Source organism: Convolutriloba macropyga, chromosome 13 (assembly GCF_964194025.1).
Source record: "Convolutriloba macropyga chromosome 13, txConMacr16.3, whole genome shotgun sequence".
Classification (NCBI taxonomy): domain Eukaryota; kingdom Metazoa; phylum Xenacoelomorpha; order Acoela; family Convolutidae; genus Convolutriloba; species Convolutriloba macropyga.
In genome coordinates, this window is record NC_134480.1 from 37,590,851 (window position 1) to 37,615,825 (window position 24,975).

Genomic DNA, 24,975 nt, shown 5'->3' on the forward strand with positions numbered 1-24,975 from the left:
GGGAGGGAGGGAGGATGGAGGGGGTGATGAAAAAAGTTTCATCAATTTAAATAAGACCAGTGACTCAACTAACTATGGTCGCCCGCCCGCCCGACATTTGAAGAGAGCTAGAGCAACAGACCGACAGCAAAATTGCCCCATTCTCAGCTAATATTCACATAACAGCAGACTGGTTTGGTTTCTCCTTAAGTGCTAGGAAAATGATTGAACAAATTGGATCCAAAGCACATTATACAGATTGAGTCTTCGAGACATTTGAACAGAGTAGAAAAAATCAAATATCGAACAGCAAATAAATTGTTATCATGGAAAATATTAACATCTTTTCACAATAAATTTAATTCACTCACAAATATGTACGTATGTGTATGTATGTATGTAGCCAAGTTAATCGCAAAAGAAGAAAAGAGAAGCAAAATATAAACTTTTTAGGAACAGATCGTTATTTTAAATAATCACTAACAGCTTGTTTTCCATCGCTTTGGTTAATGTATAACTTGAGTAGAGACATCTTAATCCATTGAAATAAATGCTCAATTATCGAGATATAACAAGAATAATGTCGGCGAAAAACAATAAACAACTCGGCAAATTCAACTGAAATGAGGTTTTATGAGCTGTTTTTGATATAGGTAATACAATTTCATTACAGCAATAAAGAAACAAGTAAAAGCTAAAATTATATTTGCTAAACAACTTTTTATAGGGGCACATTAAAAATTAGAATAATCACGAGTTTTTCAAGTTTTTAAATCATTTTTCTTTGTACAAGAGATGGAGCCATTGCAAGGCGGACAGACAATTAATCAGCCACAATTTTCGTCTAATATCAGTCGACAATTCTTGGGCTGAAATCTGGGCCTGTCAGCTTTTTCGACTGCTTGCTGGCTCGGGTGTATTCCAATTTGAACACTGGACAGGATAAATTGTACAAACTATATATGGATTATGTAGATAGAAACGTGGTAGTGTTTGGTAGAGAGTTTAAGCTCGAAGGCTTTTCGTATTGCTCAGGTCACCGTTCATAGGATGTCCGAAAACCTTGACAATTCGTCCGCTGTTTGCATCTGGGGTGGTTGCTGACCTTGGGCGTTTTTGGGATCCTGGGTTTGCATGGGTGCCATTTGTTGTCCAGGATGAGGCGCACCCGATGGTGCCATCATTGCTGTTCTCGGACCCGTTTGCATGTTCGTTCCAGGTGAGTTGTTGGCTGTCATAGGCCTCATTTGTTGCATCATGATTGGATTACCACCAACTTGCTGTTGCATCATCGGAGGCGTCGAATCGTTGAATCTGCGCTGTTGAACCGTCGGTGGTCCGTACATTGTGTTTGTATTTTGCTGTGGGAATTGTTGAATTGTCGGTCTTACAGTTGCGGGTTGCCCTTGCCATGTTGGGTTCCTGGCACCTCCCATCATCTGGTTAGGTCCGGATGGTCCCATGACTGCCGGTGCCCCACCTCCTTGCTTGATCAACATCATGGGGCTTGCACCTCTCATGGTTCCCTGTGGTCCTTGCATCATTCCTGATTGGACTGTAGATTGCATCATAGGAGGCTGTTGTTGCATTTGAGGATTGACAGCTCGAGGAATTGGTGTCATAACATACGGTTTTCCTATAAAAAAAATCATTTCCAGTAACATCCTGTAACAAATTGAGGTATTAGTTTCCTTGTCAAATGAAACAACGGCACTTTTAATCTCATCTACTTTGTAAACCACCATCCCAAGTCTTATATGTGGAGAAAAAACCAAATACAGCACCAATTGACATTACCATTTATGTATTAATGCGCCATTGTGATTATGAAACATCAACTAAATAACCCACTAACGTTTTAAGGATCGCTCTAATGACTGTATAAATTACATAAATTAGAAGGCAAGGGCATGAACTAAAGAGATGCTCATGCTACAATTTTTTTGAGTGAGATGATTATAAAAGACAAACCTTGCATTTGTTGCATTCCAGTGCCTCTGACAACATACATCGGTCCTCCAGTTTGAGGTTGCTGCTGTTGCCACTGTCTTGGTTGACCATTTGCACCTGCCGGAATCACCTGGGAGGGATTTTGGACCTGTTGAGTGGTGACATACGCGGCCCTATTCTGGAACTGAGCTGGTTGATTTGGATGTCGCAACATTGGCTGTTGCTGTTGTGGTTGCATTTGCATGCCTGATGGCACCATGTTAGGAGCTCGCTGGATGGTTCCGAAGGTAGAGCTTACGGCCACTTGTTTGTGCATTGGGTTCATGTCTGTGTTTACAACTTGTTGTTGGGAAACCATCATAGCTTGCTGTTGCTGTTGGGGAGGTTGTGGTTGCTGCTGATTTGTCGTATACATGCCACCCATTTGATTGACATTTTGGGGTTGGTTCTGAACAGTCCCAACAGTTGCCTGTGCAGAATTGATCATCGGATGTTGCTGCTGCTGTGGCTGCATAGTCTGTTGTTGCCCCTGCATAGTTTGAGGGGGCATTTGCTGATATTGGGCTGTATTTGCCACGGCGGGTGATTGATTTGCTCCCATTTGAGTACTCTGCATGCTCTGTTGCTGGGCAACGTGTTGCGGGTTCTGCTGAATATTCGGTCCTTGCATTTGCTGATTGCTCATTTGTGGACTTTGCATGTTGGAGAATCCAGGTTTGGTTGCAATTTTCTGGGGAATATTTTGCTGTTGCTGCTGATGTTGTATAGAGTTCGATGTCTGTTGCATCTGCTGTTGTTGATGTTGCTCATTTTGATACGATTGCTGAGGTGGGTTATTGTTATTGGTCGAAGCCATGTTAGCTGAAGTTGCTGAAGGCATTGCTGAAGTGGTGCTCTGGGTAGCTGACGCAGTACCCATAGCAGAAGCCCCACCGACCATCGCCGCCCTCCTTCGTTGCCACAAAACATCGCTCTGTCTTCTCAACTTCATTCGGATATTGTGACAATAAGGCACCACGCACTTAGGAGCGTTGCAATGCTTCGCGTGGTAGCAACAGATCTGGAAGAATTGCTTGCAGTTGCTGCAGGTATTTCTTTGATCTTTATGCATGCAGTTTTTGGCATGTTGAACAATCATTCTCATACGCACACAATTTCTAACACGGCAATTGGCATCTCTGCATGTAACAGCATGAGGAAGGTTCTTCAAAGTCTCCATAAATGCCTGTTTCTTGTTGACCTCCGCTGATCCCTTGCTGTTCTGACCTTCAGCGTCACTTTCGGGTGTCCTGCGCACCAATTCGTGTTCATGGGTGACTTTGCCGTGACAGTTCTGACAAAGGTCGAAGTCCTCACAGGTGTTGCAATGGTACCTGATCTCGGCAACCTGTTTGCAATTGTTGCAATTGTATTGCATGCGGTCATTAAGATGAACGTGCAACTCGTACAGAAAGGACATCGAAGAGTATTTTGTTCTCCTTAGCGACGAGAATTCCCAGAATTTTTCTCTGGCCATTTGAAGAAATGAATCTCGCCCGTCCATTAACTCGCATTGTACCAAAGGATCAGGGTCCTCGATCGTCTGAACAATTGGGTTGGGGGTGATTGTGATGGTGAAAAAGTTTTCCCTGTGCTTTTCCATGGTCGAGAGGACACGGTCGGAAAGGTCCGCCGCAGGGCTGCTTCCCTTCTTAGATTTAGTCTGTCCTTTCTTGCTCTTACTCTTTTTGTTGGCTTTTAGAGCTTTCTTGTCTCCACCCGAGGAGTTCGAAACACCGTAGCCATACTGAAAGATCAGCAATTGCATATTCAAATATCTAGCAAATTCACAAAAATTTGAAATTTTAATCTTTACGTAGCCAACCTAAATTAGCCGAAAGACCTCTAAATGCATTGCTATTAACAACGGCTGATACAAAAAGACTGAAAACATTGAATTCAATATTACGCTAAACAGGTGTTCACATCGTAATCTGCGTGATTTTCTATTTAGAAATGTGCGTTTTTGAGGTCAGATGCTGCAAACGAGCTTTTATTCCATTTCATTTTCTTAGCTTGAAGACAGTGCCTGAAATTCGAATAATAAAGCATGCTATTATTAAACAGACTCTTAAACATGAAGGCCTTATAAACAATGTCATGCAATCAGTATACAATACTCTGGTTAATACTGAGCGTAGAGAGAGCAACATACTTCAGAGTCGTCCATGTATCCATCGCTGAATTCGTCACTGTTCATATGTTGATGGAGGTCTGCCTGTTGCTTCTTGCGAGTTTTCTCCTCCTCGTCCATCTGAGAGACGAGATCTTCAATCGTGTTGGGCCAGAAGTCTCCCTCGAAATAGGGCAGATCCACAGTTGAGAAGCTAGCTGAGCCTCCAGCAGTGTCTTCCACCGACTTCATTATATCCTGCGACAGAAACGATAATTGTTAGATAAAGTACCCAGAGCATGTTTAATTGAGCTGCAGTTTTTTCTTTAAAAAAATGGCTAAGTCGAGCGAATTGGTATCAAACTACCAGCCGCAGGGGGATTGAGTTTGTAGCTTACTCGCTCCAATAAATTGATTTGAAAAATTTGAAAACTAATTAGGCGCACTATTCCTTTGAATTTAATTGCAAACTGCTGTTTACGTCATTTGTAAACAGTCTAACGAGAACTGTCTCCTGTCCGTTTGCATAAATAACTAATTATAATTGACATATTGGACCGTTTATAATGGTATGCAGCGATTTAATGGCCAAAAACAATTATAAGTGAAAAAAGCTTATCAGTTTGTTCGCGCACGGCCAAGAATAAAAAAAAAATGTTTACGAGCGGATAAATTTCCGTCCAACGTGCAACACACATGATTATGAAAAAATATTATTCACGGTGGGAAAGGAAACAATTCAGTCTATAGTAAAGATAGTAAAAGTGTACCTTGTAGTCTGTGATGACCCTGTCCTGTATAGCCTTGTCCATCATCTTTTTATACCAGTCTTGAAGTCTCTTGGGCTTCGGGATCTTCTGATCGGGTGGGTGACAGTGGAAGATGTAATCATCCCCTTCCCCAGGAGGACATGCCCAGATGTGTGCGTGGGAGTATCCCAGCTGTTTGCAGTAGTCCAGGTAGTTGATGAGGATCTCGTGGTACACTGCAGTTCGGAGGGTCTTTGGTTGGAAGTAGTGCACGCTGTCCAGGTATGAGAGGTATACATGTCTAAAAGAAACAATACCAAATCCAAATTTAGTTTCTGAACCGATCAGAAATTATTACGCGAAGCGTTCATGGAGAAGGAATAGGATCTCATTTCAAATTTCATAAAAATATTTTAATAATCGATGATTTAAGTCTTTTGTAATTGAAGGCTTTTTAAGAAAAAAAGCATTTATTTAAGCCCCGTTCACTTCAAAATCGGGAAAATTGTAAGCACTGTAAAGTACTTGATACTTTCAGCAATCATTAGCTCCAAGTATTCATGGATTATCTCATTTGACGTCATTTACTTTAATAAATCTGCCATGAAATGCAATATAAATTCAAAATGTAAACGTATACAAAGAAAAATTAATTGTGAAACGTAATACATTGGGCACCCACAGCTGAAAATTGCTCTTATGTGACATTTCTAAAACAAGTTCAAGGAGTGCAAAACGCAAACCGAGAACCAAAAGCGACAACCAGAACCATTTTATGGATACCTCACTCATTTACTAACTGACTCCGCACGATGTCCTGATCTACTTCTCAAATCGACTTTCTTTGTTTTATAAATATGCCCTATGAGGTTGTTATAGAATATATGCGCTGCATGTAAGAATTGAGAAGTGATTGAGCATCAAAATTTTTTGAGTATTGTGAGACGAATCTATTGAAGCCCTTAGTTGCAATAGGCTGGCGAGGTCTTTCACCAGGCAGTTCAATATCTCAGAAATCAGCGGAATATCTCAGAAACAAATCGAACGCAAAAAGCAAAATTTTAAAAATTAAAGTACCCCTCAATTGTTATCTGATTTCTACTTTTATAAACATAGCCGGTAGATTGCCGGAATAGCTGCGAAAGAACAGACCTGCGTGCCATATAATAGAGATAGAAACAGATCTAAATTGAAAAAAAAATCGACGCCGCTCAAAAAATTAGGTAAAAAAGATTCAGCGATAAATTAATTAAGCTTGTTGGAATTCATTCCGCAGAAGCCTTTTATTAGGGACCTTTACTGCACATATGAGTTCCTTTGACCTTAAACTAATTCAAATTAAACTTAAGTTTTAAATTGCAAAAGTCATTTTATTGAGTGAGGTAAGTCACGTATGATCAAAATCTAATCACGCAAATGACCTAAAAACTTTTGCTAAAACGAGTGAGAGATGACGTCACGCGCGCAAATGCCGTTAGTGAGAGGAAGAAGTCATTCAGAAAATTTGACTTTTTCAGCTTTGCTGTGTGAACAAATGTTAAACGAAAAAAGAGCGTCCGACTACGAAACTACTAAAAAACCAAGAGCACCGCAATATAGCTACGCTCACCTTACAGCTTCGCAGCTATAAATATAGCCAAGAGATTTCCAGAACAGCTGCGAAGTAGATTTAATCAAATCTCTTTGCGATAACGACAGTTTCGTAACTTTACGGTTAAAGCCCAATTAAGACTACGAAATCTGTTTTCTCATTCGACTACGAGTTCATCTCACTCATTTATCACCACTGTTACAATATAAACAGTGGCGATAATAGGGTGATATACTCGTAGTCTAATCACGGTAACAGTGTGATACAGTTATGCAACTTTTGTAATCGAAAAAAAAGTTGATTAAGAACATTACCACACGGTTGTTATCAGTAACCCTCTCAAAGTTATTCAAGAGCTGGGCTTGGCCTCTGTTCTATTGTAGCTCAATTCTTTAGTCGGGAGAGGGGGATTTGTAGCAGCCTTCAAATTTACGCCTACATAGTTGAGGTGTGCAAAATGGGACGGTCGGGGGAGGGTGGGTACAGTGAGGGTGGTCAAACTCAGAAATAATATGTAAAACATAACCGACTAAACGTCGGAAGAATTGCTCTCGAACGACTAGTGGGAGCTCTGATCAATTGCAGCCTGCTTCAGTCGGGTGGGGGGAGCCTAAATGGGACTAAGAAGTTCATTAGTGGGCTTCAAATAATAACAGAGGTTAAGATATACCACAATTAATATTTAAAGCAAAAAATGGAACCAGTTTCGGCGCACTTTTCACTTGACTTTTAATAATAAATTGCCGCCAATTGAGTTCAGCTGCTTGAAATTGTGATTGAGAGAGAATTTTAGGTCACGCGAAACGCAAAAAGTCACGGACATAAAAGTCATTCGAAAAGTCAAAATTTTCAAGCGAAAATTTTGCATGAAAAGACACGTTTACAATAATTGCTATGAACTGCGTTCAAGAGCAATTAAACGTTAATTTATGTCTCTTCAACAGTTTTGGTCAATCGCATACTTAGAGCCCAGTAAAGCTCTAAGAGAACTATTTAGTCACTCAATGTCCCGGGCGTCACCAGTTTATCCCATTTTTGAAGACGAAAAACAAAAAAAAAATAAGAAATTGATAGTAGAAAACATTGCATTAAAAAAATTCATTGAACTGGGTATGCAAGACTACATTGACGCATTATAGGCATGATTATACTACCGTCGCATGATTATACTTCCGTGCTAATTACTGCGTACAAATCGAGAAAGCAAGCTTTGGCACACGGGCTTTCATTCCAAATGACAGCAGTTTCGATCGCGTAAAAATCATTAAGTCAAACGAAAAAAAGATTAAGCTAGCGAAAAATTGATCTGGTATAGAACATAACAACCAAAAAATTTGTAAAAAAAACGCGACTACAGTAATTGCTTCAAACATCGTTCGAGAGCAATTAATGTAAAGATTACGTCGCAGATTAAATTCTGGCCTTCAATAAACGAAAATTGACGAAGTAAAGCTTAAGATTCACGATCACGATCACGATCAGCAAAATAAGTTTTATATTTTTGTTAAGTTAAACAGCACATTTTTCAAATTAGGAGGAAAAGCATATTTATTGAACTAATTAATTTGGTGATCTGATTTTATTGTTTATATATTAATACAATAAATGATGTCATGATTTGTATACATCATTGTTTGCTTCAAGTATGTTTGGTGCTTGGTTATTATATCAATTTACCTGTCTAGAAAACAGATACTCTAAGAGCACAATTATCTGAACATTACGGATTGAAGTGTTCTTTGCATTTCTTATTTCACGGTAATTATCTCCAGTAAGTGCGCTAATAAGAACAGGAATAACGTCACAAAGTAAAAACGGGAGGCATATACGTCAGATGAAGCATTGTTTAACGATATTCGACCTCACCTTCTCTAGCCGTCATTTGGAATGATTTCATTTTAACGATTGAATAGAAACGATCAGAAGTGAGATACCAAATACAATTATTAGTATTAAAAGCGTTTGCTAGGCGCCTTGACTGAACTCATAAAACATTTGATGAACAGAAAAACAAACAAACAAAAGATTGCTTGATGATTAGAGCAAAACAGCTAATTGTGAAAAAAAGGATATCACGAAAAAATATCGGACATCTAAAGCGCTCATAGCCAGAGGTTATTCTGTGGATAAGAAGTCCACTTAACTTATCTTGGAAATTTAATCATTTAACAAAAAATAGAACAAAATCGAATAACGTCCAGCGAACAGCTCTCAAACGACCAGCGAGCGTTCGATTTCGGTAGTAGCCAGTTGGGGCTTAGGGATGCTCGCATTGTCATGCTGCAAAAATTTAAGGTTGTTATAAGGTAGTTACGAACCAAATATTTGTTTGATTATTCAAAATAGCCAGATGACAGGAAATAGCCAGCAATGACTTCTTGTCCTCCATTGCAATTTTAAAAAGCGAGAAAGAAGATTGACAGCCCCTTCTTCTAAACTAACACTATTCTAACTTCGGGTTGCACCAACAAGACTAGTGGGAGCTCTAATCTATTAAAAATTTGACGTCATTAGAGGTCATTTTAAAAATGACACTCATTACGCCACACAGTACACAAAAACCAGCTCGCTTTCTTGATATTGTCGGGGGTTTCATGCGAGTAGAAGAGTTGCAGCGAGGCAAATTTAGTTCAAAATTGGAAAAATGGAAATATCGGTATCATTTGTCCACGATATGAGTTTTTAAGCTATTGTCGAACAAAAACTGCTATCAAAGTGCCGATTTAGCAGAAATCCGAGAAAGCCCAATTGATTTTTAATTAGACAAAAGTTCTTCATTATAACAAATGCAGATTAAAAAGGCAAATCTTTGGTTTGAACGTATTCATTGCGCGTTAAACATAGCCGGCAGATTCTCGGAATAACTATAAAAAAATAGAAACTGATACAGAAGAGTTTAAAAAACTGACATAAGAGCAAATAAGGACAGAAATCAGGTATGAAAAAGTAAATGTTCCGGAACAAATACAAAAAGAGCGTCAGACGACGAAACAAAAGAACCTCGAGCATCCCAATATAGCTACGCTCAGCTTACAGCTTCGCGAATTATAATTAACAAGATTTAGTATCTGAACTACGTCTTAGATCATTATCAATAAAATTGAGACCTCTGGCTTCAGGCTAATTGAATGGAAAAGATCGTGGAAAATAGTGACATAAATCGTGGACAAATGTGACGAGGTATTGTCACATTTTTCCACAATTTGATCAAATCGGCCAAAAAAGGCCAAATTACGTTTTCAGCGTAATGCCAATTTCAGCGAATTTTTTATTTGACCTCAAGTAGTAAATTGCCGTCAATTGAGTTCGGCTGGTTAAAATTTTGGAGAAATTTACGCAAATAGCAAAAAGTCACTCAAAACGGTCAACCAAAAATTTATCTCGTTTCTGAGGAAAAAATAAAAAAGTCAGAGGGAAAACTTGGTCGACAAAGCTAAAGTTTGCATTGAAAAGACCAGCATAATAGCTCCAGAATAAGAGAGTCAACCTATCAGAAATTTTAACAATGCTTTGCTCAAACCTTATTTATTGATTAAAAATTACTTTTTGTTCATTGTGTAAGTCTTCATCAGTCGATCTTAATATATGGTATACAACCTATTACTGTGCTTTGTTCTATAGATTAATAGAAGTCGGTCGGCAAAATAGCCACAATTCACTGATAAATCACTGATTTCGCCTGCGCTTCAATTAAAAATTTACAGCATAGTATAAGTCTCGTACTCTCTAATGGTTTTCCGTTTCTCATTTTGAGAAGACGCTTTGATAATTTCTGCCAGAGACTGTAAAATCTTTGCCGTCGCACAGACAGCCAGCCCGTCTGGCAGTAACCATCATTAAATTGGAAACATTTCCAGTTGGCGGAACCTCAGGCGACCAGTCCTATTAAACGTTAATTAAACAGGCTGAAGGATTTCCTCAAAATACCGTATCACCTATCAGTCTATAATGATTCTACTGACTAGTCCTAGCAGTCATGTTGTTGAACATAACCAGCAAAGAGCAGTCATTAAATCTTACCCAAAATTGTTCGGGAAAAAATTACTACGGAACAGATCAAATATTGATTGGATCTTTTCCGTTATTGCTTTGCTTAGTGCCCCCCCCCCCCCACACGGCTCAGCGTTGTGGGGCTCTGTATTGTGTTCTTCCTTGCAAATTATCAATTATTACATAGAAATTCATTATATGGCGCCCACTAAGTTGGGGTTAGCAGAAGGGTCCCAGAAAGATCCCAAATATCAAATGACATGGTTGAAATGGGTGATTACCGTTTATTAGGCGGCATACAATCTGTGCCGTATTCCTGTACGTGCATTCCGTAGAAACAGATGTCAGTGCCGTCGATCGTTTCAAAGGCGAAAATGGCTTTTGATTTGTAGGGGAAGTTCGCTGGGAATTCGGTGTGTCTGAAACACAATTCAAAATAAAAAAAAACTGAAATGACTTCCCAGTAAGATAATTGCGGTACAGGAAAGAATCTATAATTAGTTCGTTCATGATTTCATAGATATCTTAGAAATATCAAGAACAAGTTCAAAAAATTTGAAACCACCATTAGACGTTTTAGCTTTAGTTGTAACAGAAACCTTTTCATCTTCAAAGAAAAAGGGATTGTGGTTTCAATTGCAGAATATACCTGACAGAAAATATCTGACCAATTTTTCAGCAAGGACTCGAAAATTAATGATCACTTTAGACGCCCAAGGGAGTTCGAAGCAGTTGTTATCATGCCTGGCTTCATTTTGATAACGCATACATGTACACAAAGCATCTTTTGATGAAAATAAAAAGATATTCAATGGTTTTTAGTATCGCAAATACCCAAGGACGATATCTTACTTTGATCGGAGGCCCATTTTGGCGTCGAGTGACTTCTCAGAGCTAGAAAGCACTCGAATTGTGATATGTCCACAATTAGGTTCCCTCGCCTTTGTGAACTTGTTGATTCGCTGCTCCAAGAAATTGGACAATTTATTACCAGGTAGCTCTGAAATATAAAACCAAACATGAAAGAAACAATATCTCGTTTGTTTGCTGAGCGTAAAAACAAGCGTACTTAATTCACTCAAATATATATTTTCCTCTTTTTTGTATCAAACTTCTTACATGAAATATGCTTTTTGGCGCTCTCAATTGTTTGACCTATTAAAAGCCAAAATCGGTCATGTGACGTCATTAAAATAATTTTATTGAGGAAACTTTTTTAACCCCAAACTTAACAGAGCGTGAGCTTTATCGGCAACAGTTAATTATCCAACAATTTTAGCAACATCTTTTTACAGCATAAAGTTAAGCACGAATACAGCAAAAAATTTGGAGTGGAGCAAGAATTACATAAGTTCTGTTGCGCAACTCAACCGTGTCTGACTTTTTGTTTTTGACATTTAGTTACACGAATTTCTTTGAAGGCTTCAAATCTGTGGACGCAGGTTAACGTAAATTTTTTTTCTCACAATCATAATTCGGTTTTACAAGCACTATACCCTGTCCCCAAATTTAGCCCTGATTACGATAATTTGGGGGGTGGTTTGTAAATACGTTAATCTTCAGCTTGTATTCAATCTACGTCGGGGTCAGTAGGGTAGGGAGGTTTTTGGGTGCCTGTAATTGGAAATTTTCTGAGAAGCAACAAGTAGCCACGCATCATAGTTCGTTCAGATTAAGGCAAATGAAATAATTGCCCGGTGGGGGGGGGGGGTTGTTACAATGTTCATTACAACACTTCCTATGCAAGTGTGTACTAACTCTGAGCAATGAATCTGTTGTCCCTCCTCTTTGTTCCCTGTGCCCTGAGACAGGGTTCACACGTGAATGAGGTCCAGATATTCTCGTGGTACAGTGCACATATCTGGTGCCATTTCCTGCCACAATCAATGCACTCCACAAATGGCTCTGGCTCCACTTTGTTGTTAACCAGCTCATCGAACCAATTTTTCTCAACTTGTCTGAAAGAACGAGAAATGATGAAGCATGATTTGTCATCCAAATTGGATTACGTTTTGTTCACATCTATAAATTGGTGCAATCATTAGTTGGAACATAATCCAACTGATTGTTCTCAGTCTTCTTATGCAATGAAATTTTTTGAAAGAGGGTAACAATCAATATAGATAGTTGATGAGATAAGGAGTTATAAGAAAAGGATGCTAAGATATAGTGTCTTACATTGAATATGCTTTGGGCACCATGGGTTCATCTGTCACGGTCATTTTGGCAGGATCTCCGTCTTGGAAACATTTAGAGCAGTAGATGTACTTCTCGCTTATCAGCCCAGGCCTCGGTGATCTAAAGGAAACAACAACAACAACACTTTTAGCCTTGTTCACACATTTAAGTTTGTCCAATGAGCGTGCATACATGCGGGTAATCTCAAAGGTTCCTGAGTCACCCATTAAAAAACTTCGTTTGATTTCGTACTAGGACATAAGATTCCAAGTTATCACACTGGGTCATATATATGATTTGTATGATTTCTTCGTAGTCATTCAAAGATCTTAAATGAATTCCTGGAAATCATAGAAAAATTTTTAACGCCGAATATTATCTTATGCAGTATAAGTTTAAAAAGTTATAACGTTGGCTATAAATTTCTCGACCAATAGGCCACAAAAAGTTTGAAAGGAGCATTTCCCGTAACCCTCCGTTGAAGTTTTAGTCATTTTCATTACTACTACCATCAAAGCGGTAATCAAAAATTGGATAAGACACAAGAAAAAGGAAGCGCAGATTATCTTAAAAGTTTAACCTTTCACCCTTATAATGCATGTAGTTGCACAGGCTAGTCCCAGCTGTTTCTCCGAGGTTGAAGGGGTAGGAAAATTTGGTAAATGGTTAAATCGACTAAGCATATTCTATTCGATTTTGCATCTTATCTTACCCATCAGATATCATCACCGCCATCTCATTTTAATAACCTAAAGTATAATTTCATTTTCCGCGACAAATTAAAGCAATAATAGATAACATATTTGAGCACACGCACACCACCTTAGCATCAGATAAAATGGATACATTGAGGTAGAGCTTTCCCTAAGATTCCAGCCCAATCATAAAGCTGTCAGAGCTATACTAAATCAATATAATTCAACGAAACTGCAACAGCAATAATTTTATAGCCTCCAAGTTATCATTTCACAGAATGTTTTAAATATCACGTATTGTGTTGAGTATTACGTTTGCAGCACTCATTCATAACCTTCATTTTGACGCCGCCTTCCAAGTTCAAAGAAATCAAAGTGTTTATTCAGTTTCACTGTTACCTTTAAGATCAGATAATTATTATCTTCTACACACTCCAAACAGCTGTTCTGAGATCGAATTCGCTGATTAAAACTGTAAAAAATATTAACAGTGATTTGCGATAGCCCATAATAATCAGCAACAAAATTCGTATATATCCTGTAACCCGCATTCAAAATTCTTTAAAAACCGTCAGACGAATTGCTCTCGAATGACTGGCGCGTGTTGGATTGTACTGCGTCCTAATGCAGTTGTATGGGGGCGGGGAGTCGGCTTGTAAGGCAAGTGTTGGGAGGATAAGTTCAACAAAGTGGCATCAAATGACGTTATTAGAAGTTATTTTAACAACCATTCAGAATTAAAGTTTCAAAAAATGATTTTGTTGCACTTTTCAATTGACATATTCGTAGTAAACTGCGTTCAGGAACATAAAATTGAGAATGAACCCAAATTAGATGACGCAAAATTCGAAAGTTAAGTACGTAAAAGTCTACAACTACCAAAAAATTGAATTTAAACGACAAACAACTACGATGTTGGATTCGAGAAAAAAAAGTGCCACAAGAACTCAGTGCCAATTAATGCAAAAAACGCTGATACCATTTTTGTACGGCTTTTGGCAATCAATTAACAAAAAAAATTCCATATTTCACTTTTAATAGCATCAATATGACTACACGTCAATACGACCAATATGATTGCACGTGAGTTGTTTACATTTACAATAGGATTCAAAGTGTAGCAATGGAAAAGTGTAGCAATGGAAAAATAGGCACTAATGCTTAGTGGGTGCATATTATTTGCACAGCACAGACGCACGGGCAATATTTTTACACGGTGATTTACTTTGTAATGGCACGTGCTTTGTAACTGGGGGGTGCATAACGTACTGGCGGGGCACAAACGGAAAAGATCCGAATCAAGCAGTGAATCATTTCTTATAATAAATTTTAAGTGTCGAAAAATGTAGAAATTCGTTGAAAAGACGGAATAAAAAAAGTTTTGGCTTTAAACCTAAAGTCATAAACTTAAACAATACCGACTAACGTCGTAAGAATTGCTCCGAACAACTAGTGGGAGCTCAAATCTATTGCAGCCTGCTTCAGTAACAACAATGCAGTAAATTTTTATCAGCCAGTGGAATAGGTTTTCTGACAATTGAGAATGAACAAAAATTTTAGGAAAACTTAAAAAAATTTCAGAATTTATCAAAAAGATGCTAAAATTCGAAGACATTAAATGGATTAACATAGCCGGCAGATTACCGGAATAGCTGCGAAAGAATAGACCTGCGTGCCATATAATAGAGATAGAAACAGATACAGATCTAAATTGAAAAAAATTGACGCCGCTCAAAAAACTAGGTAAAAAACATTCACCGATAAATTAATAACGCTTGTTAAAATTCATTCCACAGAAGCCTCTTATTAGGGACCTTTACTGCACAAATGAGTTCCTTTGACCTTAAACAAATTCAAATTAAACTTAAGTTTTAAAGTGCAAAAGTCATTTTATTGAGTGAGGTAAGTCACGTATGATCAAAATCTAATCACGCAAATAAATTAAAACCTTTTTGCTAAAGCGAGTGAGAAATGACGTCACGCGCGCAAATGCCGTTAGTGAGAGGAAGAAGTCATTCAGAAAATTTGACTTTTTCAGCTTTGCTGTGTGAACAAATGTAAAACGAAAAAAGAGCGTCAGACGACGAAACAAAAAAAACCAAGAGCACCGCAATATAGCTTCGCTCAGCTTACAGCTTCGCAGCTATAAAAACCATGCAATTGTTACTAGAAACTAAGCAGTGCCTCATCATCAAACCTTAAGGGAGATTCTTTGGCCCCTAGGGCTGGAAAAACTCGAAAAATGACAAAATTTTCAAAACTTGAAAAATGCAAAAATTAGCATTATTTTGCGTGTTTGTGTTTGTAGTACCAAAAAATATAGCTCATAAAATGGTCATAAGAAGTAATTTTGTCTCGCAAAAGACCTTCAACTTTTGTGACGGCGGCTATTAACAACAACGTACCTGTTAATCCATTGATAGTACTTGGCGTCTCTTGGGATTGGACAGCTGTTCTTACTGTAGCAATAGAGCATCTGGGGCAGGAAGACATAAGTGTGACCACAACAGTAGCCCAACTCTTCCATTATGTGGTCTATACTTGAGTCGAAAATCTCACTCAGCTAAAAAACATAACATTACGCTTAATGCCGATTAAAATAAGAAAAAATAAGCTTGAAATTGGGAATCATTCCGCAAGAGCTTTTCTTTCTCAGAGAAAATCTTAAATAAAATTACTCGTAGACAAAATCTGACACATCAAGTAGTGCGCTAAAATGAGTAAATGAGCACTGACGAATGTTCGACGCGTACAACAATTTCAAAAATATTCCTTAACATATAACTAACCTTTGTGCATGATTTGTAAACACGCGTGTTCTTCCTGTTGTATAGCCAGGCATTGTTGAACATAAGCTGGACTTCGTCAATGAACTCCCACGGATTCTGGTACTTTCCCTCTTCCAGGTGTTTCCTAATGGTGGAGAGGTCCATGGGGTGTTTGATTATGGAGAAGTAGTCTGGGATACCAAGGAGAATCGGATCCACCGGTTGTTTGAAGGCAAAGGCGTCTTCGGCCATAAAAAGTTTTTGAAATGCCGGCCACAGAGCACTTCGAAGCTCCTCTTTGGTAAAGGTCTTTGGGTTGCGAGGTTTTCCTGGCTCCACCGGCGCTTGCGGTTCTGATTTGACCTCCTGCTACAAAACAGCAACCGAGTTAAAAAAAAACTTAAAATGTTCAAAAGCTCAAATAGCACCAATCGACCATCTGTTCAACAGTATTGGCTAAAAACATTTCAAAAGGAAAAAGTGCTTTTGCAAAGAAAAAGAAATCACTGCTTAATTGATCTTTTCACACTACAACAGTTGAACTCTCGCAAAAAAAATTATAGCTTTCATACTAAATGCGCATCTTCCACCAAGAAATTAAAAATGGAGTACCTGCCAGACATTGATTACCGTTAATTATCATTCAGTATAAAGAGTCACTAACTTTGACTTCTTTCTTAATAGTTGGTGCCTGCGACTCCGTTTTACACACAGCTGTTGTAGAAGTATTGATGTTTTGTTCGCAGCTAGACACCCCGCAACCAGCACCGACTGGCGACATCGGTTCCGGTTTGACCTTATCCACAATTGAAGACGTCGTACTACCAGGACCCGCCGACATACGTGACGAAGAATTCACAACCTGAGGTTGTTGTGAAGCTGTCACCATTGTATTACTGGTAGTCATTTGAATCAGTGCAGTATTATCTACATGGGAATCAGGAGTGTTTGTGGGTCTGTTCATGATATCATCGAGAGAATTGGGAAATTGTTGTCGCATGTTTTGTGCAGGGTTGGTTTCCATCATTTGAACACTCTTCGGCTCTGCCTTTATTTGTCCCATTTGTGGTTCAGTTTTGATTAGTCCACTTGGTTCATTCTGCAAAACAGAGCAAATTTTTCAATAAACTTGGTTGTCATAACTATGGTAATCAAATCAACAGTTTAATTAATCAAATATCAGCACACCCATTTCATTTCTCCACACGTGAAGTGGACCTTTCTTGCAATCTGTTTTTGTTCTCCAGACTAGCCAGATAAGAAAAAAAACACTGAATTGGAGCAATTAACTTATGTTGAGCAGCTATGCTGGATAGCCTAAACAACTGAAGTTATCCCTGCTTTATCAGGTACGAGCTCAGCGATGAGCACTGGTTTCGGCACTATTTAGTTACCACCTTTTTGCATCTATCAATTGATATGCATATTCATTGTAATTGCATCAACTCATCATCAAGAAATTTGCCTTATCTGGTGTTCATAACTGAAGAGAGCTATTAGTCAAAATCAGTTCAATTCACTTTAAAGGTTTGTAAAATAATACAGATATGCTCCATCTTCTTTAATCTGAGTTTCCATAAGTATAGTTTGTCCTTGTAATTCGAAAAAAAACATGCCAAAATTTGAATGTGAATGACGATTATATAATCTCGCCCTGAATTCGCTGACATTTTAACGCAACAAAACCGGGTTTGCAAGTGGAACTAGTTTCCGTCAAGCATCTTACCCTTTGTATCCAGTTGGCATTGCTGGTTGCCACTTGCATGAGTTGTTGGTCACCATTCATTGGGGGAGGTTGCTGCTGAGATTGTTGTTGTTGCTGCGGCTGTTGCATTTGTGGTGTGTCTGAAAATAAGTAACATTTTCATTGCGAATTTCATTGCAAAAACCAATAGAACATTTTCATTGCAAAAACCAATAGAACGCACAAAATGATCCACAATCAATTTCCAAAAACTTTGAATCTTAGTCCGCGATTTCAATATCGGCAATTTAAACTCGATTCCCTCTTCACTACCCATTAATATTTAAGTATTTCTACTATTACCAAGCTCACCTGCCCTAATTATTCCTTCGTTCATATTTAATGCTCATACGCCAATTGATGCTTGCTATTTATTGTTGAAAATTAACCAAATTCTGTCTAGAAAATCTAACTATGTTTGAAATTAAGGCCTGAAATGATTTTCAGTTTAAAAAAAGCAAGCAATTCGTCAATAATTAGAAATCGTAGAGTAAAATTTTTATCTCAATAACTTACTCAATTGATTTGGGTTCATTTGGTTTCTTTTCTGTTGGCGTTTATCCTCAATTTCTTTCTGGATTCTGTAAATTTTCTGGGCCAGCCGGAGAAAGTAGTCTTCCTTGTTTTCTGCCGTATCGTACATCTCAACTTCGACCCTCTTAGCGTAAGCGATCAAATTATCCAATCGCTTGTCTTTCATAACTTGGTCTGGATTTGGGAAAATTGTTTCCACCAATTTGTAAACAAGTAAACACCTCACGTTTTCCTTGACTTGTTCATGCCACTCTTTATGAGCCGAGGGGCGTTCAACTCCCTCTTTTCGCAGAACCGCCATCAAATACTGGTTGTGCTCTGCACCTGAAACGTTTGCCATGTTACCCGGACCCCCGGTTCCTCCGACGTTGACAACGGATCCAGCGTTACTTGCAGTCATTGCAGAATTGTTGCCAGTATTCATGGTTTGGTTAACGTTGCCGAACTGATTTGAATTCAGGGACTCGCCTCCATTGCCCATGTTTTCAACGTTCAGAAAAGCCTGAGCATTTGATGCTATAGGTTGTCCGGGATTCGTTACCATCGGTTGACCAGGAACCAACAGACCTCCTCTCTGCTGGCCGGGGTTCACCATATTACCAGCAGCTCGTACTTTCATTTGTTGTCTTCCGTCCATAAATTGCATATTATTTTGCTGTTGCTGTGGTACTGGGTTCTGGGGATTGATGTTGTTCGAATTCACATTCTGACCAGTGTAATTCTGATTAACACTCGGTGACGTCATCATTTGATGATTGCCCATTTGAGTGGATTCTGTCACTACACGTGGACCGTTGGGTGCAAACATGGCTTGATTGTTGGGTCTGATCTGACCTTGAGGCACCGCTTGCGGCATCATTGCATTTCCCATATTTTGCGGGTTATTTTGGACCATCGTGTTGTTATTCTGTATATGTCTTTGATTATGCATTTGTTGCTGCTGTTGTTGTTGTGCTTGTTGCTGCTGAGGTGGCATCTGACCAGAGTTATCACCAATCATTGACTGACTTGGCATCGGGAGCATATTACCCTGGAGCTCTCCAGGCGCACTGGTTCCTGGGAGTCCCATCAAACTTCCTCCCGGTGATTTCTTTGGGTTGTTCTGGCTGGAATCATGTGATTTCAAGGGGTAACATACTGGACATTCGGGTCGATTGCAGTTTTTCCAGTGCTGGATAATTTGCCTGGAAGACGAACAGTGCGCAACTCTGCAAGCTTTTCCATCTTGACATACGTATAGATGTTGTAACACGTTTTTCATGGTTCCGCAATGAGGCAATTTGCAAACTTGCCCGTCTGCTCCACCTGTTTTAGGGTCCTGTTTATTACATTTATGTGCATGTAACAGCAGAATTAACTGTTGCTGAATAAGCTTTCGCTTATCGTTGTCAACAGAGTTGGTACTTCCGGCTGATGGCATTCCATTTGCATTGGCCATTGGGTTCGAAGGTGTTGTTTGATGTAATTGTGGTGATGCGGTGCTTGGATTCATAGTGTTGGTGTTTGGGTTGTTGGTGCTGTTTGTGACGTACTGTGGCAATCTCGGTGAAGACTGTTGGTGAGTGACGTAATGTGATGGTGGCATTTGTTGGGTCTGTTGCTGTGGTTGTTGCTGATTAGGCTGCGGCTGGACACTCTGAAAAATATTCATTTGTACGATATGAAACCCTGGCTCGATAGAACCAAGAACTATTAAGCTCGCTGCTTTTGACTGGTCAATATAGAAGCGGAAAAGTGTTGCACTATGAGATGTTACAGTTATCTTGCAAGATTCTTGCAAGTAACGCTCATCTTTCAACATGCAGTTATGACACAAGATTTCGTAATATAAAAATCCTTTTGCTACGGGGGAGTTTTGAACAAAAAAAACCAAAGCGATTTTGCAATAAAATCTTTTGCGATTTTAAATTAGATTGATTTATTTTTACTCTAAAAAAATCAACCAATTTGAAAAAATATCAATCTTTTGCACTGCTTTTATAAGAATTCTAAAAGCCACAAAATTAAGCAATGGTGGTAGTTTAATACATGATGAAACAATTACATGACAGTATATTTATTAAATGAAGAGGGTTCGAACTGTCGCACTTTTTAAAATTTTGAAACAACCGATCAATTTTAGAGCATCCCAAAAATTACATCGAAATAATTTTAACCTGTGGAGAAACACCAGGCGGTAGTAATTTGGGGTGATGTTGGGGTTGGGGGGCTGCGGTGTGGGGAGGTGCTCCAGTTGCAGCTGCGGGTGGGGTCATGTTGATGATGGTAGTTCCAGTGTTTATGTTCTGGGTCAGGTTCATGTTGATCTGCATGGCTCCTCCCCCATTGCCACTGTTTCCACTCTGGGCTGCCAAGCTGACAGCTGTCGGGGCTCCAGAGGCAGACTGGACATGTATAACCTCTGGAATCCCACTTCCTCCTTGCTCGATCTAGAACACACCAAAAATATTAAATCGCCGATAATTGTAATAAAAGTAAAACATTTACTGCTGACTGTAAAATTATTTAACCAATTGCACCTAGTTATGATTCTTTCAAATTTTCAGAAAAATTGAATTTACATTTAAAAAAAAAATCCGACAGACTTTTGCCATTTGGTATGTTAGGATGAAAGTACGACTTAATGTAGATTGTGCTTAAGATAAGCTTAGCATAGTTTGCACTGGAGCTCACGTTCATGGTAAAATGGATAACGGTAAAGGAGTAGAGATAAAGCCTCGAGGAACAAGAAAAAACAAGAGAAGGGGTCAGAAGGAAAGCTCTCAAAAATGTATTATTTATGTAGACTTTTTACGGAAAATTATTATGTTGATATAGCACAATCATAATGTTGCAACATGTGGCGCAACATAACTTACAACATAAAACATGATTTCATGAATTTGCTTGCGAAAAGAAAACATCAAACATCATTCAACAATCAAAACCCTATTGTTTACTTACTGTTGTTTACTTAGAAACTAACAAAAACTTGAACGTCTAAAAAAATAACCAGCAGCCTTGAAAATATTGAAATTCTGTCAGCTAAATTTACAGCTAAAATACTTTTTGAATCTTGAAAAATGTAGAATAAAATTTATAGAAGTCGATAGAAGCAAAAATCGATGTCCGTACTTTCAACAGCAGTCTAATTTTCGAGATTGAGCAGAAAAAAATCGACCTGATTGAAAATCATTGTTGACCTAAATTGATTCGTTTTACGCATGTCATTTATGATCCGATGCTAATTGTAAAAACGAGACAACACAAAGATTTATAATTTCAGACATTAATTTTGAGATTTTAACACTTTTCTAATCTTAAGAATAAATTTCAAGGGCAAGCAAAATCACACTCAATCGGCTTAATTCATTGAAACTTGTTGAGACAACTTCAAATACTTCCGAAGTCAGTTGGATAAATTTACAACGTCTAGTCAATCCAAAGTGTATGTTTATTTGTAATATTTATTCCATTATAACACAAGCGACCATGTTGAGCAGGTGTCTAGCCATTTTACTATTAAACTTTACTACCTCGCGAATACCTGTCAATATAGAATTACGCTTGACATAAGTCGAGTACTTGGCAGAAAATTAATTGATCAATTAAATATTGATTTAACCCCCAAATGATCAGTTAAAAGAATGACAACTGTTGATCACACCACTATGATGTTTTGTAGAACTAGCGAAGACCACCATCAATAAATACAGCCTCAATAATTATCAAGTAGCGTGTCCGGACAATTTATCCCATTCCATTTTAACCAATGCCAAAATACCCAATACCAATTTACCCAATTCCATTATAACCAACCTGCCATTTCAACCAATGCTAACTTTAGTTTACCCTATTGATAAAATTACCAGAACAACAATTTAGCCGACTATATAATTGAATGGCGCGTGGGACTTGACTGAATGAAACTGTCAAAACGAACACCGGATAATTGAACGAAAAGATCAAAGAGCATTGGGTAAGTTATCATAGGGTAAAATGGCATTGGGTAAAATGGCATTGGGTAAAATGGCATTGGGTAAAATGGAATTGGGTAAATTGCCATAATCACGCCATTTATTATTTTTTTGATTAATTCATAAGTCAAAAACAAAGACAAAGATATAATTTAGCTCTCTGGTTGTAAATGAAACATCGGAGAATCACTAATCCATATGTTTCGCTCAATCTTATTAACTGCAATCAATTATTTAATTTCTCGAAGAACTGCTAGTTTTTTTGTCTTACCTAGCTCTGGAACGCATTTGTAGGAATTATGGAAAAGCTTTATGGTCAACAGTTATGATGATAATTATGGACGGGAAATAATAAAGTAAATGTACCTTTCCAAAATGCGGTTGTTGATAGAATGTTGTGGACGCCTGTCCGTGCATGTTTTCTGCAGTTTGTATGCTGCCAGTGATCGAATTAGACCGGCTCATGACTCCGGGGTTAATGGTGATCACATTACTGGCACCCGATGTCTGCTGACTACTTATAATGATCTGATGACCAAAGGGGTTGGTGTTGTTGCCCCCTGACCCATTGTTACCCGCGCTGTGTCCCTGTGAGCTGTTTGGTCCCTGTGGCAAGTTCTGAGTGAGTGATGGGCCATTTGAGTTGGAGTACTGTTGGGTTTGTTGGTAGGTCTGTTGCTGCTGTTGTTGAAACATCTGTTGTTGATTATTCGACGTCTGAGCCATCATTTGGTTCGCTCCATTGAATGCCATCGATCCGTTGAAATCCTGAAAAACCAGTCAGCATAAATGGATGTCTGTTCAAAGTCTAACTCAATGACCAATATTTTTCCAAGCTTTTCTTTTTTTTGAGTTATCGACGTTTATAAGTTTTGTGAACACCAGCCAATTTTCAGTATTTTTATTTACTTTCTCGCCACTCTTCGCTCCAATAAAGAATTAAAATTAACCTATTTTAGTGTTGACTGTCGTTGCTATAATATCTGTCGTAAAATTACACGTGAAATTTACCGAAATCAGTCGAAATTGATTTTAGGCTAGGGTGTTCAAATGGCTAGGCTAGGCATTTAGTCCCCCCACAAAAAAACGTTTATTCTTTACACATACAGATATACATTAAGTTTGAGAGAAGCTTGGTCTCTAAAACTCTGTTTGAACCTACCTGTTGGGATTCATTCATATTCGAGTTGGTCAGAAGTCCCGTGAGGTTGGGGTGTTGGGTCTCGATTCCATTGTTGGGTCTGCCTCCCATACTTCCCCCTCCTCCGGGTCCAGCGGAGGAACTGAGCTGCTGCTGTTGTTGGGCGGGGGAGTTTGCAGATGTTTGGGAAAAGACATCAGGCGGAAGCGCACTGCACAGGTCATCTATCAGATCTAATCAGAACAGTAAACTATGTACAAAGGTACTCTAAAAGTTTATATCTCGTCCAGGTTTTTAAACTGAAATTACTACGTCCTTTTTGAACTTGTTCAGACTTGCCCAAGGAGTTGAATGATATTACTGGACGTATTGCCGACTAGCAATCATTTTGTGGCTTTAGTTCAGCTTAGCTGGAATCTGGTCTCTTCATTTATTTTTGAACTAATCTGAGCTCAAATTCCTTAATACGAGCAACCTTGTACATATAATGTCCCTGTGAAGACCAAGTATGCAATGTTGCAGCTTACATATACGTCAAATACTCAACGTAATTCCAATTTAAGAACTAACAATTCCGTTTACCTGAATTAGTTTCTGGCAAGTCGTTAAGGGAAGTGTTAGATCCACAGAGAAATCCGGCAACGGGTGAGGGTTGACGCTGGCCCGAATGACCACCCCCACCACCTACAACCGATGGTACCACCCCACCCCCAGTTACGGACGCGGGCGCTCCTCGAAGTCCAGCGCCCGCTACACCTCCCGGCTGCATCATGGCAGCACCAGGCGATGATTTCATTGCAGGGGAGCTTTGGGATCTCTGCATTGAACTTGGAGGGGTGGTTTGAGGTTTGGGGCGTTTGGCGGCGGGAGGTCCGATGTTGTCGACATTGGACGGCGTCGCGGGTGACGCTGACATTGTGGATTGCTCCTCTAGGACAACTTACTTTCTACAAATTAGATATTGCTGCAACACTTCCAAAATTTAAGCAGGCAACACGAAAAAGTTTGCCCACTGAAATTTAGTTTCATGTAGTACTTTCTGCATACGTCAGTTTCTGACGTTTATTTGATTTCGTCAATCATCACTATTGCGCTCAATTTGGAGCTCAAATTCACCTGAAACGATAAACAGGATTACTTATAAGTGGAACAATTTAATTATTGCTTGTTTCTTGCTATATGAGCACGAAATTAGCGTCCAATTTGTTCGAGAATTTGCGTCGGGTTTATTCTCAAATAGCGACAGTCAATATAAAATATTTTCACAGGTAGACTTAATTGTAATTTATTAGTTCACGGCTAAGTTTAAACTCAAAGCCAGACTCATTTATGATAGAAAATCCATTTTTAAGCAAACATTTTCATTTATTGTCCTGCCAAATACTTAAATCAAAAGGTGTTTTGAATTTTTAAACCGAGAAGTAAAGGCCGATTACAATAACTAAAATCCTAACTGTCTGCTTCACTGTGAGACAAATAGCACAAGTCCTGTCAAGGATTAGAACCCATTGAGCTATTCCTTACAATTCCTACACGTGACATAAATAG

The 24,975-nt window shown here is 38.7% G+C and overlaps 1 protein-coding gene across 1 annotated transcript; it reads right to left on the reverse strand.

Moving 5' to 3' along the window:
- Window positions 1-24,539, reverse strand: LOC142351812 (CREB-binding protein-like). The gene is made up of 17 exons (XM_075404013.1): window positions 24,010-24,539; window positions 23,449-23,660; window positions 22,653-23,054; window positions 20,487-20,759; window positions 18,313-19,966; window positions 17,779-17,897; window positions 16,717-17,151; window positions 16,074-16,421; window positions 15,690-15,847; window positions 12,590-12,709; window positions 12,170-12,369; window positions 11,264-11,411; window positions 10,693-10,830; window positions 4,852-5,131; window positions 4,124-4,339; window positions 1,951-3,715; window positions 1-1,615 (listed from the first exon to the last, which is right to left on the reverse strand). Exons 1-17 carry the CDS (start codon window positions 24,341-24,343, stop codon window positions 1,023-1,025), a joined length of 7,395 nt encoding a protein of 2,464 aa, XP_075260128.1. The 5' UTR covers window positions 24,344-24,539; the 3' UTR covers window positions 1-1,022.
- Between the last annotated feature and the right edge of the window lie 436 nt (window positions 24,540-24,975).

Bases quoted from the DNA above. Each gene is read 5' to 3' on its own strand.
- LOC142351812 (XM_075404013.1), bottom strand. From the start codon at position 24,343: ATGTCAGCGTCACCCGCGACGCCGTCCAATGTCGACAACATCGGACCT. The intron at 19,967-20,486 runs GTTAAAATTATT...AATATTTTTCAG, and splicing joins CGCCTGGTGTTTCTCCACAG to AGTGTCCAGCCGCAGCCTAA. The intron at 17,152-17,778 runs GTAAGATGCTTG...TCTGTTTTGCAG, and splicing joins ATGCCAACTGGATACAAAGG to AATGAACCAAGTGGACTAAT.